Consider the following 12,874-nt stretch of genomic DNA (forward strand, 5'->3'; position numbering starts at 1 on the left):
ATTCCATGTTGCTGATGCATCAATAAATGAATGAGATTCAGAAAAGGTTTCTTCCTGCAGAATCTAACATACCTGTTAGAATGTGGAGACACAGTAGAGGAAACACACAGCAGTGCACTGACAGCATGTTGAAGAAAGGTGATGCTTCTGCTTTGTGTATTGAACACAGCTGAAGATGGAAGTTTGTCTCTCTTCTAGAGTTCAGTAACAGCTCAGCTCCTCCCTGAATCTCTCCCTCTCCTGAGGAAGGACACCCTTAGTGATGCCTCTCAGCTGGTAGCTCTGATGATTCACTGTTAGACTCCCTCTAGTGGACACAGAGGAGTGTTGTGTTGTCTTCCTCCTCCTGATATACTGAATGGTTCAGAGGTTTTAGTACAGAGTTGTGTTGTTTCCTGTCACTGTGGGCTGCAGAGCACAGTAGTACACAGCAGAGTCAGACAGCTGCAGCTTCTGGATCTTCAGAGGAACTGATCTTAAGGCGGAATCCAGCCTGGATGTAAATCTCTCCTTGAACTCTTCCTCTGTTTTTCCAGAGCCAAACGTTAAGGTGCTCAGAATGAAGTTGTGCCTGTTGGTTCCATCTTGTTTGTACCAGTAAATATTTACGTTAGCTTGCGTGCTGTTGTATAGACAGCTCAGTGTCTCTGTCTCTCCCTCAGCAGCAGTCACTTCTCCTTCTGGTTGCAGCACGTTGTCTTTTTGAGCTCTGCTCTCTGTAACACAGCAACAAAACATGTCAGCCGTGTTTCAAAGCATGGAGTCAATGTTGGATAAATGGAACAGAAACAGATCAGAGTCACACCAAGGCAAACAGCAGCCAGCAGCAGTGAGAGGAGCAGAGACTCCATGTGTGCTCTGTTCAGTAAGTGTGAGCTCCAGCTGATGTGAGGAAGACTCTGCAGCTCTCAGTCTTCATCAACTCTAAGTTGGTATGGTTGGTAGGTTTGCTTATCACTCCTATTGGATTCATATTGTTTCATGAACCACATTGAATCTAGTTGTGTGTGTCTCCCCCTAGAGGACAATGTGAGGTACTGCATTGTGTTTTCTGACTGAGCTCCAGAGGTTTTAGTACAGAGTTGTGTTGTTTCCTGTCACTGTGGGCCTCACAGCACAGTAGTACACAGCAGAGTCTGTCACTGCAGCAGAGAGGATCAACAACTCAATCCTTTTATTGACTTTATCGATCTTCAAAGTCAATCCAGGTTTGTTGCTGTATTCTGTGATGAGAAGCTGTGGAGATGAAGAGGAGAACTGCTGATACCAGAAGAATGAATCAGCTGCAGTGTAGTTACAGGAGAGAGTTACTGTGTCTCCTTCTGCAGCCTGAACTCTGTCTTGGACTGACTGGATGGTTTGATGAGAACTTGAACCTGCAGATATGAAAAGTCAGTCAGGTTTGATTGACATGAAGGAATATTGGAGAATCAAAACACAGTAAGATATGGATTTAAATGAGTCCTGATGAAAATGTGTCAGTCTAAAGAAGCTACTCACCAACAGACAGAGCCAAGACAATCATAGACAGGATGAGCTGCATAGCTGATGTTGGACACCAAACATTTACTGTAGCACAGCAACAAGCAACAAGTCTACAAGCAGCTCGTCTCTGTTCTGCCTGTCAGGCTCCTCCCACTGCTACAACGCTGACAAGGACCGGAGCAGCTGAGACGGCAGCTTATACTTTAGTAAGTCACTATCTGGTTCTTATTAGAGTTTCACTGTGATATGATGGAGAAAATGAGATTGATCTTTATCGCTTTCATTTGTATTGTTTACATCAATAGAGAATGAAGTCCAGACCAAGTCTCATAGTGTTTGTCCCCCTCTAGTGGACAGTGTTAGTATTGTATTTAGGTTCCAGAGGTTTTAGTACAGAGCCTGTGGGTTTGCTGTCACTGTGGGCCTCACAGCACAGTAGTACACAGCAGAGTCTGACACTGCACTGGAAGGAATCTTCATGCTGATTTGTTTTTGATCCTTAGACATTTCTACAGACAATCCAGAGTCTGGATCTGCTTTGTTATATGTTGATCCTGATCCAGCAATGGAGATGAGGAACTGTGGTGGTTTTCCTGGATTTTGTCGATACCAGTAAAATAGATCACTACCAGTTGCAGCTCTGGAGTAATTATAGGACAGAGTCACAGTGCTGCCTTCTAAACTGAACTCTTCCTTCCCTTCTCTGACTGCAGTGAGTTCTTCACAGCTGACACCTAAAGAAAGAGATCACTTAGTTATTCCATGTTGCTGATGCATCAATAAATGAATGAGATTCAGAAAAGGTTTCTTCCTGCAGAATCTAACATACCTGTTAGAATGTGGAGACACAGTAGAGGAAACACACAGCAGTGCACTGACAGCATGTTGAAGAAAGGTGATGCTTCTGCTTTGTGTATTGAACACAGCTGAAGATGGAAGTTTGTCTCTCTTCTAGAGTTCAGTAACAGCTCAGCTCCTCCCTGAATCTCTCCCTCTCCTGAGGAAGGACACCCTTAGTGATGCCTCTCAGCTGGTAGCTCTGATGATTCACTGTTAGACTCCCTCTAGTGGACACAGAGGAGTGTTGTGTTTCCTGTCCTGCAGCAGCAACAGCAGCAGCGCCCCCATCTTGGTGGTGGTCGTTTCAGGACATTACAAGCTGATGTCTGTACTCTGTCCAGCTGCTCTGTGGTTGTGTGAAACTTAACACTTGGTGTTGTGAAATATCATGTTGAAACCCTTTTATGGCTGTTTAATGGAAGTTTGTTAGTGTGTTGTCATAGCGTGGGAAAATAAGTGCTGGATTCTTTATTTGTTCTTTTTTAAAGAAATCCAAGGCAGATAGAAAATTCAAACTTATTGTGTGTGATTGTGGCACTTATCTGCTCGTCTGAAAGCAGTGAATAAGTGATTGGGTTTGCAGTTATAATCGATTATTTGAAATGAATATTGTGTTGGGACATCAATGTCCCATCAGGTTCACAGCCAGTCAGGTTTGGCAGGATTTGCTTCAACCACAGGAGTTGTTGTTGTTGTTGTTGTTGTACAGGGTATTGTTCACTCCATGAACACCCGCCCCCCCCTCCCCCAAAACACACACACACACACGCACACACACACACACACATACTGACAAGCCAACTAAGTCTTCATTCTATCAAAGTCCTGTATCAAAGGTGTGTGTTGTTGTTCTTGTTGAGTTCTGTGCTCTGGTGAAAGCTCCTCCAGTGTTTGATGAGCAGCTGTAAGCACAGAGACTCTGATAAAAGAGGAAGGAGCAGAATCCATCTGATATGAAGCTGTGGTCTGGACCCCACTTCCCTCCTCTTTGTAGAGTCCTCAGATCTCTGTGTTCAGGTTTTTGTACAGCCTCTTCTATACTTTCTATCACTGTGTCTCAGAGCACAGTAGTAGTGAGCTGTGTCTGCCAGGGTGACCTCTGTTAAAATCAGATCAGTTGAATTCCCGGAGGTCCTGGATTGATATCGTTCATCAGGAATATGTTCAGTGGTATCTCCTCTTGCTTCTTTCCACAGTATGAACTGAGGAGCCTGGTTAGGATGATGTCTGTACCAGTTAAGGTAAACACTTCCCCTCTGATCTGTCTGATAGGAGCAGCTGAGTGTGACAGACTGTCCCTCTGTTCCACTGACTTCAGCTTCCACAGGAGAGATGCTGTCTGCAGCCATCAGGCCTGGAAAAAGTCCAGACAATGAATCCATCAGACTAACATTGTTGATGAGACTGAGAGGAGAAGAAGAGTGGAACATATCAAGAGTACAGTGTAACTCTATGAGCAGCTACAGCTGAGATCAGATCTATTCTGTCAATAATCAATACACACTAACTGATCACAAACATGAATGTGAAGCCCCATGATGTGATGAACCCAGCAGCTCTCATGAGACATTGATCTGTCTGATAGAACTCACCTCTAAACTGAGCCCAGAGCACAAAGAGGTACAGCAGCATGTCTCTGGAGAGGATGGAGGTTTACTGATGAGACCTTCAGGAGAGGGAACAGATCTACATGCTATAAAGGTTTACTAGAGAGAGACTCCCTCTAGTGGACACAGAGGAGTGTTGTGTTGTCTTCCTCCTCCTGATATACTGAATGGTTCAGAGGTTTTAGTACAGAGTTGTGTTGTTTCCTGTCACTGTGGGCTGCAGAGCACAGTAGTACACAGCAGAGTCAGACAGCTGCAGCTTCTGGATCTTCAGAGGAACTGATCTTAAGGTGGAATCCAGCCTGGATGTAAATCTCTCCTTGAACTCTTCCTCTGTTTTTCCAGAGCCAAACGTAGAGGTGCTCAGAATAAAGTTGGGCCTGTTGGTTCCATCTTGTTTGTACCAGTAAATATATACGTTAGCTTGTGTGCTGTTGTATAGACAGCTCAGTGTCTCTGTCTCTCCCTCAGCAGCAGTCACTTCTCCTTCTGGTTGCAGCACGTTGTCTTTTTGAGCTCTGCTCTCTGTAACACAGCAACAAAACATGTCAGCCGTGTTTCAAAGCATGGAGTCAATGTTGGATAAATGGAACAGAAACAGATCAGAGTCACACCAAGGCAAACAGCAGCCAGCAGCAGTGAGAGGAGCAGAGACTCCATGTGTGCTCTGTTCAGTAAGTGTGAGCTCCAGCTGATGTGAGGAAGACTCTGCAGCTCTCAGTCTTCATCAACTCTAAGTTGGTAGATTTGAAGGAGGAGTCTGGTCACAGTGACAGGCCGCACAGCTGTCTTCTTCCTCCTGCTGACAACTTCAGCCGTCTCTCTGCTACACAGCTGTGCCTCTAAATGCTTCCTGAGCTTGAAGAACCTGTGATCATCAGGAGATTGACTGAGTCGTCCCAAAGCAGCAGACACTCACTGAGGTCCAGTGATTGAGTTTGTCTCCTGTCCCGTCTGGTGGAGATGACATGAGCTCTGCCACCACATCTCAACAATGACATGAAGACAAGGTGGAACATTAGGAAATGACTTTGTGCTCCAATGTGAAGAAACATTTGATCAATCGGTCCATGAAGATGATTAGATGAGTTTTTACAGATATGTTACAAGAACTGAACCACAGAAACTATGTCACACACTTGTTAGGGGGCTTCTTATTCTCAAAGTCCCCTTGATGGTGAAGTTGAGTAAAATGAGGATGTGAAGAGAGGAGCTGTCACTCCCTCTAGTGGACAGTGTTAGTATTGTGTTTAGGTTCCAGAGGTTTTAGTACAGAGCCTGTGGGTTTGCTGTCACTGTGGGCTTCACAGCACAGTAGTACACAGCAGAGTCTGACACTGCACTGGAAGGAATCTTCATGCTGATTTGTTTTTGATACTTAGACATTTCTACAAACAATCCATAGTCTGGATCTGCTTTGTTAAATATTAATCCTGATCCAGTAATGGCGATAAGGTACTGTGGTGGATTTCCTGGATTTTGTCGATACCAGAAGAAATAATCAGTCAAAGCTGCAGCTCTGGAGTATTTATAGGACAGAGTCACAGTGCTGCCTTCTAATCTGAACTCTTCCTTCCCTTCTCTGACTGCAGTGAGTTCTTCACAGCTGACACCTAAAGAAACAAAGGATCAATACCAAATCAATAGGCAAGGGTTCAATCAATCAAACTTCTATTCAAAGTATGTGCAGATACATTGAGTCACAAACCTTTAAATGTAGAGATGAGTAAAGTCCAAAGTCCAGCATGTTGCAGTGACAGCATGTTAGCAACAGAAGCAGGTGACCTTCAGTGGATGAAACAGAAGTTAGTGTGGCAGCTGGGCTCAGGTTTGTACTTTGATAGTGTTGCTCCTCCCTCCTCCATGGCTTTGTGTTTGTCTCAGTCTTGTTGAAGTCGTTTCCTCCATCATGGAGGTTTGCTTATCACTCCTATTGGATTCATATTGTATCATGAACCACATTGAATCTAGTTGTGTTTTTCTCCCCCTACAGGACAATGTGAGGTACTGCATTGCATTTTCTGACTGAGCTTCAGAGGTTTTAGTACAGAGTTGTGTTGTTTCCTGTCACTGTGGGCTTCACAGCACAGTAGTACACAGCAGAGTCTGTCACTGCAGCAGAGAGGATCAACAACTCAATCCTTTTATTGACTTTATCGATCTTCAAAGTCAATCCAGGTTTGTTGCTGTATTCTGTGATGAGAAGCTGCGGAGATGAAGAGGAGAACTGCTGATACCAGAAGAAGTAATCTGCTGCAGTGTAGTTACAGGAGAGAGTTACTGTGTCTCCTTCTGCAGCCTGAACTCTGTCTTGGACTGACTGGATGGTTTGATGAGAACTGGAACCTGCAGATATGAAAAGTCAGTCAGGTTTGATTGACATGAAGGAATATTGAAGAATCAAAACACAGTAAGATTTGGATTTAAATGAGTCCTGATGAAAATGTGTCAGTCTAAAGAAGCTACTCACCAACAGACAGAGCCAAGACAATCATAGACAGGATGAGCTGCATAGCTGATGTTGGACACCAAACATTTACTGTAGCACAGCAACAAGCAACAAGTCTACAAGCAGCTCGTCTCTGTTCTGCCTGTCAGGCTCCTCCCACTGCTACAACGCTGACAAGGACCGGAGCAGCTGAGACGATAGCTTATACTTTAGTTAGTCACTATCTGGTTCTTATTAGAGTTTCACTGTGATATGATGGAGAAAATGAGATTGATCTTTATCGCTTTCATTTGTATTGTTTATATCAATAGAGAATGAAGTCCAGACCAAGTCTCATAGTGTTTGTCCCCCTCTAGTGGACAGTGTTAGTATTGTATTTAGGTTCCAGAGGTTTTAGTACAGAGCCTGTGGGTTTGCTGTCACTGTGGGCCTCACAGCACAGTAGTACACAGCAGAGTCTGACACTGCACTGGAAGGGATCTTCATGCTGATTTGTTTTTGATCCTTAGACTTTTCTACAGACAATCCAGAGTCTGGATCTGCTCTGGTCAATATTGATCCTGATCCCGAATGGTAGAGGAGGAACTGTGGTGGATTTCCTGGATTTTGTCGATACCAGAAGAAATAATCAGACAAAGTTGCAGCTATGGAGTAATTATAGGACAGAGTCACAGTGCTGCCTTCTAAACTGAACTCTTCCTCTCTGACTGCAGTGAGTTCTTCACAGCTGACACCTAAAGAAAGAGATCACTTAGTTATTCCATGTTGCTGATGCATCAATAAATGAATGAGATTCAGAAAAGGTTTCTTCCTGCAGAATCTAACATACCTGTTAGAATGTGGAGACACAGTAGAGGAAACACACAGCAGTGCACTGACAGCATGTTGAAGAAAGGTGATGCCTCTGCTTTGTGTATTGAACACAGCTGAAGATGGAAGTTTGTCTCTCTTCTAGAGTTCAGTAACAGCTCAGCTCCTCCCTGAATCTCTCCCTCTCCTGAGGAAGGACACCCTTAGTGATGCCTCTCAGCTGGCAGCTCTGATGATTCACTGTTAGACTCCCTCTAGTGGACACAGAGGAGTATTGTGTTTCCTGTCCTGCAGCAGCAGCAGCAGCAGCGCCCCCTATCGGTGGTGATTGTTTCAGGACATCACAAGCTGATGTCTGGGGTTGTAATTGTTGTTGTTGTTGTTGTACAGGGTATTGTTTAAAGGACCGGGCTGAAGGTCCTCCATCGTGTTCGTTGAATTGGTGATGAATGATGAGGAAAAGATGAGCTGAGATCTTTAGATGTGTTTTACTGAAGTGAGACGTTGAACAGCTGGTCCTGCCCCCTTCATGCTGTGGTGAGTCAGGCCATGAGTTTCCACGTACAATTGCATTCATGCCGTAAGCAAAAGGCGTTCCCATAGTATTCTAATTCATTGATGACAATGTGGTTTAACCGCTGTTGATTGGTCAGCCAGCTTTGGCAGAGGCGGCGCTGTAATTCAAATCTGAGGGATGTACAGCTGGAAGAGTGTGGGGAAGAGTGAAATACTCTTTGCTTGTAAATTAAAGAACAGCACTACAGTGTAATTAACCCTTCTCTAACCCCCACTGATCTAATCCAGGCACCTCAGACTGAGAGGCTCTATCCTCCCTTCTACTGTCCCACAAATGCTGAGGCTTTGATAAGGTGATGCAGTGACCCTCAGCTGCACTCTTCACCTGTTGACAGATATGTGTTATCAAGCCCTCCTGGAGTGAGAAGCTGTGGATCCCTCTGTTTTATTGTTTTATTACCAGACTTGCCGGAGCCAGCAATTTGGTTACTGTCACTATTTTAATCCCAGTTCCTGCATTTACTTATATACAGTGGGATGCGAAAGTTTGGGCAGCCTTGTGAATTTTCATGATTTTCCTTTATAAATCATTGGTTGTTAGGATAAAAAAAATCAGTTAAATATATCATATAGGAGACAAACACAGTGATATTTGAGAAGTGAAATGAAGTTTATAGGATTTACAGAAAGTGTGCAATAATTGTTTAAACAAAATTAGGCAGGTGCATACATCTGGGCACTGTTGTCATTTTATTGATTTCAAAACCTTTAGAATTAATTATTGGAACTCAAAATTGGTTTGGTAAGCTCAGTGACCCTTGACCTCCATACACAGGTGAATCCAATTATGAGAAAGGGTATTTAAGGTTTAAGGTGTAAGGTTATTTAAGGCAATTGTAAGTTTCCCTCCTCTTTGAATCTTCTCTGAAGAGTAGCAACATGGGAGGCTCAAAACAACTCTCAAATGACCTGAAAACAAAGATTGTTCACCATCATGGTTTAGGGGAAGGATACAGAAAGCTGTCTCAGAGATTTCAGCTGTCTGTTTCCACAGTTAGGAACATATTGAGGAAATGGAAGACCACAGGCACAGTTCAAGTTAAGGCTCGAAGTGGCAGACCAAGAAAAATCTCGGATAAACAGAAGCGAAGAATGGTGAGAACATTCAGAGTCAACCCACAGACCAGCACCAAAGACCTACAACATCATCTTGCTGCAGATGGAGTCATTGTGCATCGTTCAACTATTCGGCGCACTTTACACAAGGAGATGCTGTATGCGAGAGTGATGCAGAGGAAGCCTTTTCTCCGCCCACATCACAAACAGAGCCGCTTGAGCTATGCTAAAGAACATTTGGACAAGCCAGCTTCATTTTGGAATAAGGTGCTGTGGACTGATGAAACTAAAATTGAGTTATTTGGGCATAACCCCGTGGCGTTATGCATGGAGGAAAAAGAACACAGCATTCCAAGAAAAACACCTGCTACCTACAGTTAAATTTGGTGGTGGTTCCATCATGCTGTGGGGCTGTGTGGCCAGTGCAGGGACTGGGAATCTTGTTAAAGTTGAGGGACGCATGGATTCCACTAAATATCAGCAGATCCTGGAGACCAAAGTCCAGGAATCAGTGACAAAGCTGAAGCTGTGCCGGGGCTGGATCTTTCAACAAGAGAACGACCCTAAACACTGCTCAAAATCTACTAAGGCATTCATGCAGAGGAACAAGTACAACGTTCTGGAATGGCCATCTCAGTCCCCAGACCTGAACATCATTGAAAATCTGTGGTGTGACTTAAAGAGAGCTGTCCATGCTCGGAAACCATCAAACCTGAATGAACTATAGAGATGTTTTGTAAAGAAGAATGTTCCAAAATACCTTCAACCAGAATCCAGACTCTCATTAGCAGCTATAGGAAGCGTTTAGAGGCTGTTATTTCTGCAAAAGGAGGATCTACTAAATATTGAGTTAATTTTTTTTGTGGTGCCCAAATTTATGCACCTGCCTAATTTTGTTTAAAGAATTATTGCACACTTTCTGTAAATCCTATAAACTTCATTTCACTTCTCAAATATCACTGAGTTTGTCTCCTATATGATATATCAAACTGATTTTTTTATCCTAACAACCAATGGTTTATAAAGGAAAATCATGACAATTAACAAGGCTGCCCAAACTTTCGCATCCCACTGTATGTTTGACATTATTTGTTATATTCCAACAGTATAAATCACACCAAACACACTGACAAGCCAACTAAGTCTTGATTCTATCAAAGTCCTGTATCAAAGGTGTGTGTTGTTGTTCTTGTTGAGTTCTGTGCTCTGGTGAAAGCTCCTCCAGTGTTTGATGAGCAGCTGTAAGCACAGAGACTCTGATAAAAGAGGAAGGAGCAGAATCCATCTGATATGAAGCTGTGGTCTGGACCCCACTTCCCTCCTCTTTGTAGAGTCCTCAGATCTCTGTGTTCAGGTTTTTGTACAGCCTCTTCTATACTTTCTATCACTGTGTCTCAGAGCACAGTAGTAGTGAGCTGTGTCTGCCAGGGTGACCTCTGTTAAAATCAGATCAGTTGAATTCCCGGAGGTCCTGGATTGATATCGTTCATCAGGAATATGTTCAGTGGTATCTCCTCTTGCTTCTTTCCACAGTATGAACTGAGGAGCCTGGTTAGGATGATGTCTGTACCAGTTAAGGTAAACACTTCCCCTCTGATCTGTCTGATAGGAGCAGCTGAGTGTGACAGACTGTCCCTCTGTTCCACTGACTTCAGCTTCCACAGGAGAGATGCTGTCTGCAGCCATCAGGCCTGGAAAAAGTCCAGACAATGAATCCATCAGACTAACATTGTTGATGAGACTGAGAGGAGAAGAAGAGTGGAACATATCAAGAGTACAGTGTAACTCTATGAGCAGCTACAGCTGAGATCAGATCTATTCTGTCAATAATCAATACACACTAACTGATCACAAACATGAATGTGAAGCCCCATGATGTGATGAACCCAGCAGCTCTCATGAGACATTGATCTGTCTGATAGAACTCACCTCTAAACTGAGCCCAGAGCACAAAGAGGTACAGCAGCATGTCTCTGGAGAGGATGGAGGTTTACTGATGAGACCTTCAGGAGAGGGAACAGATCTACATGCTATAAAGGTTTACTAGAGAGAGACTCCCTCTAGTGGACACAGAGGAGTGTTGTGTTGTCTTCCTCCTCCTGATATACTGAATGGTTCAGAGGTTTTAGTACAGAGTTGTGTTGTTTCCTGTCACTGTGGGCTGCAGAGCACAGTAGTACACAGCAGAGTCAGACAGCTGCAGCTTCTGGATCTTCAGAGGAACTGATCTTAAGGTGGAATCCAGCCTGGATGTAAATCTCTCCTTGAACTCTTCCTCTGTTTTTCCAGAGCCAAACGTAGAGGTGCTCAGAATAAAGTTGGGCCTGTTGGTTCCATCTTGTTTGTACCAGTAAATATATACGTTAGCTTGTGTGCTGTTGTATAGACAGCTCAGTGTCTCTGTCTCTCCCTCAGCAGCAGTCACTTCTCCTTCTGGTTGCAGCACGTTGTCTTTTTGAGCTCTGCTCTCTGTAACACAGCAACAAAACATGTCAGCCGTGTTTCAAAGCATGGAGTCAATGTTGGATAAATGGAACAGAAACAGATCAGAGTCACACCAAGGCAAACAGCAGCCAGCAGCAGTGAGAGGAGCAGAGACTCCATGTGTGCTCTGTTCAGTAAGTGTGAGCTCCAGCTGATGTGAGGAAGACTCTGCAGCTCTCAGTCTTCATCAACTCTAAGTTGGTAGATTTGAAGGAGGAGTCTGGTCACAGTGACAGGCCGCACAGCTGTCTTCTTCCTCCTGCTGACAACTTCAGCCGTCTCTCTGCTACACAGCTGTGCCTCTAAATGCTTCCTGAGCTTGAAGAACCTGTGATCATCAGGAGATTGACTGAGTCGTCCCAAAGCAGCAGACACTCACTGAGGTCCAGTGATTGAGTTTGTCTCCTGTCCCGTCTGGTGGAGATGACATGAGCTCTGCCACCACATCTCAACAATGACATGAAGACAAGGTGGAACATTAGGAAATGACTTTGTGCTCCAATGTGAAGAAACATTTGATCAATCGGTCCATGAAGATGATTAGATGAGTTTTTACAGATATGTTACAAGAACTGAACCACAGAAACTATGTCACACACTTGTTAGGGGGCTTCTTATTCTCAAAGTCCCCTTGATGGTGAAGTTGAGTAAAATGAGGATGTGAAGAGAGGAGCTGTCACTCCCTCTAGTGGACAGTGTTAGTATTGTGTTTAGGTTCCAGAGGTTTTAGTACAGAGCCTGTGGGTTTGCTGTCACTGTGGGCTTCACAGCACAGTAGTACACAGCAGAGTCTGACACTGCACTGGAAGGAATCTTCATGCTGATTTGTTTTTGATACTTAGACATTTCTACAAACAATCCATAGTCTGGATCTGCTTTGTTAAATATTAATCCTGATCCAGTAATGGCGATAAGGTACTGTGGTGGATTTCCTGGATTTTGTCGATACCAGAAGAAATAATCAGTCAAAGCTGCAGCTCTGGAGTATTTATAGGACAGAGTCACAGTGCTGCCTTCTAATCTGAACTCTTCCTTCCCTTCTCTGACTGCAGTGAGTTCTTCACAGCTGACACCTAAAGAAACAAAGGATCAATACCAAAACAATAAGCAAGGGTTCAATCAATCAAACTTCTATTCAAAGTATGTGCAGATACATTGAGTCACAAACCTTTAAATGTAGAGATGAGTAAAGTCCAAAGTCCAGCATGTTGCAGTGACAGCATGTTAGCAACAGAAGCAGGTGACCTTCAGTGGATGAAACAGAAGTTAGTGTGGCAGCTGGGCTCAGGTTTGTACTTTGATAGTGTTGCTCCTCCCTCCTCAATGGCTTTGTGTTTGTCTCAGTCTTGTTGAAGTCGTTTCCTCCATCATGGAGGTTTGCTTATCACTCCTATTGGATTCATATTGTATCATGAACCACATTGAATCTAGTTGTGTTTGTCTCCCCCTAAAGGACAATGTGAGGTACTGCATTGCGTTTTCTGACTGAGCTTCAGAGGTTTTAGTACAGAGTTGTGTTGTTTCCTGTCACTGTGGGCTTCACAGCACAGTAGTACACAGCAGAGTC

General features: G+C 43.8%; 2 protein-coding genes across 2 annotated transcripts in view; one reads left to right on the top strand and one right to left on the bottom strand.

Annotated features, from left to right (window-relative positions):
• LOC142988140 (armadillo repeat-containing protein 1-like) overlaps nucleotides 1-12,874 on the top strand; it is a 70,947-nt gene that overhangs the window by 28,252 nt on the left and 29,821 nt on the right. The window lies entirely within an intron of this gene.
• LOC142988136 (uncharacterized) lies at nucleotides 5,555-7,265 on the bottom strand. Its single transcript, XM_076137176.1, has 5 exons — nucleotides 7,211-7,265; nucleotides 6,870-7,115; nucleotides 6,557-6,570; nucleotides 6,403-6,514; nucleotides 5,555-6,278 (listed from the first exon to the last, which is right to left on the bottom strand). Exons 1-5 carry the CDS (start codon nucleotides 7,263-7,265, stop codon nucleotides 5,974-5,976), a joined length of 732 nt encoding a protein of 243 aa, XP_075993291.1. The 3' UTR covers nucleotides 5,555-5,973.

The sequence above is a fragment of the Genypterus blacodes genome, unplaced genomic scaffold, assembly GCF_046128005.1.
Source record: "Genypterus blacodes isolate CSIRO-AG114 ecotype Tasmania unplaced genomic scaffold, CSIRO-AGI_Gbla_v1 ptg000298l_1, whole genome shotgun sequence".
In the NCBI taxonomy this organism is placed as follows: domain Eukaryota; kingdom Metazoa; phylum Chordata; class Actinopteri; order Ophidiiformes; family Ophidiidae; genus Genypterus; species Genypterus blacodes.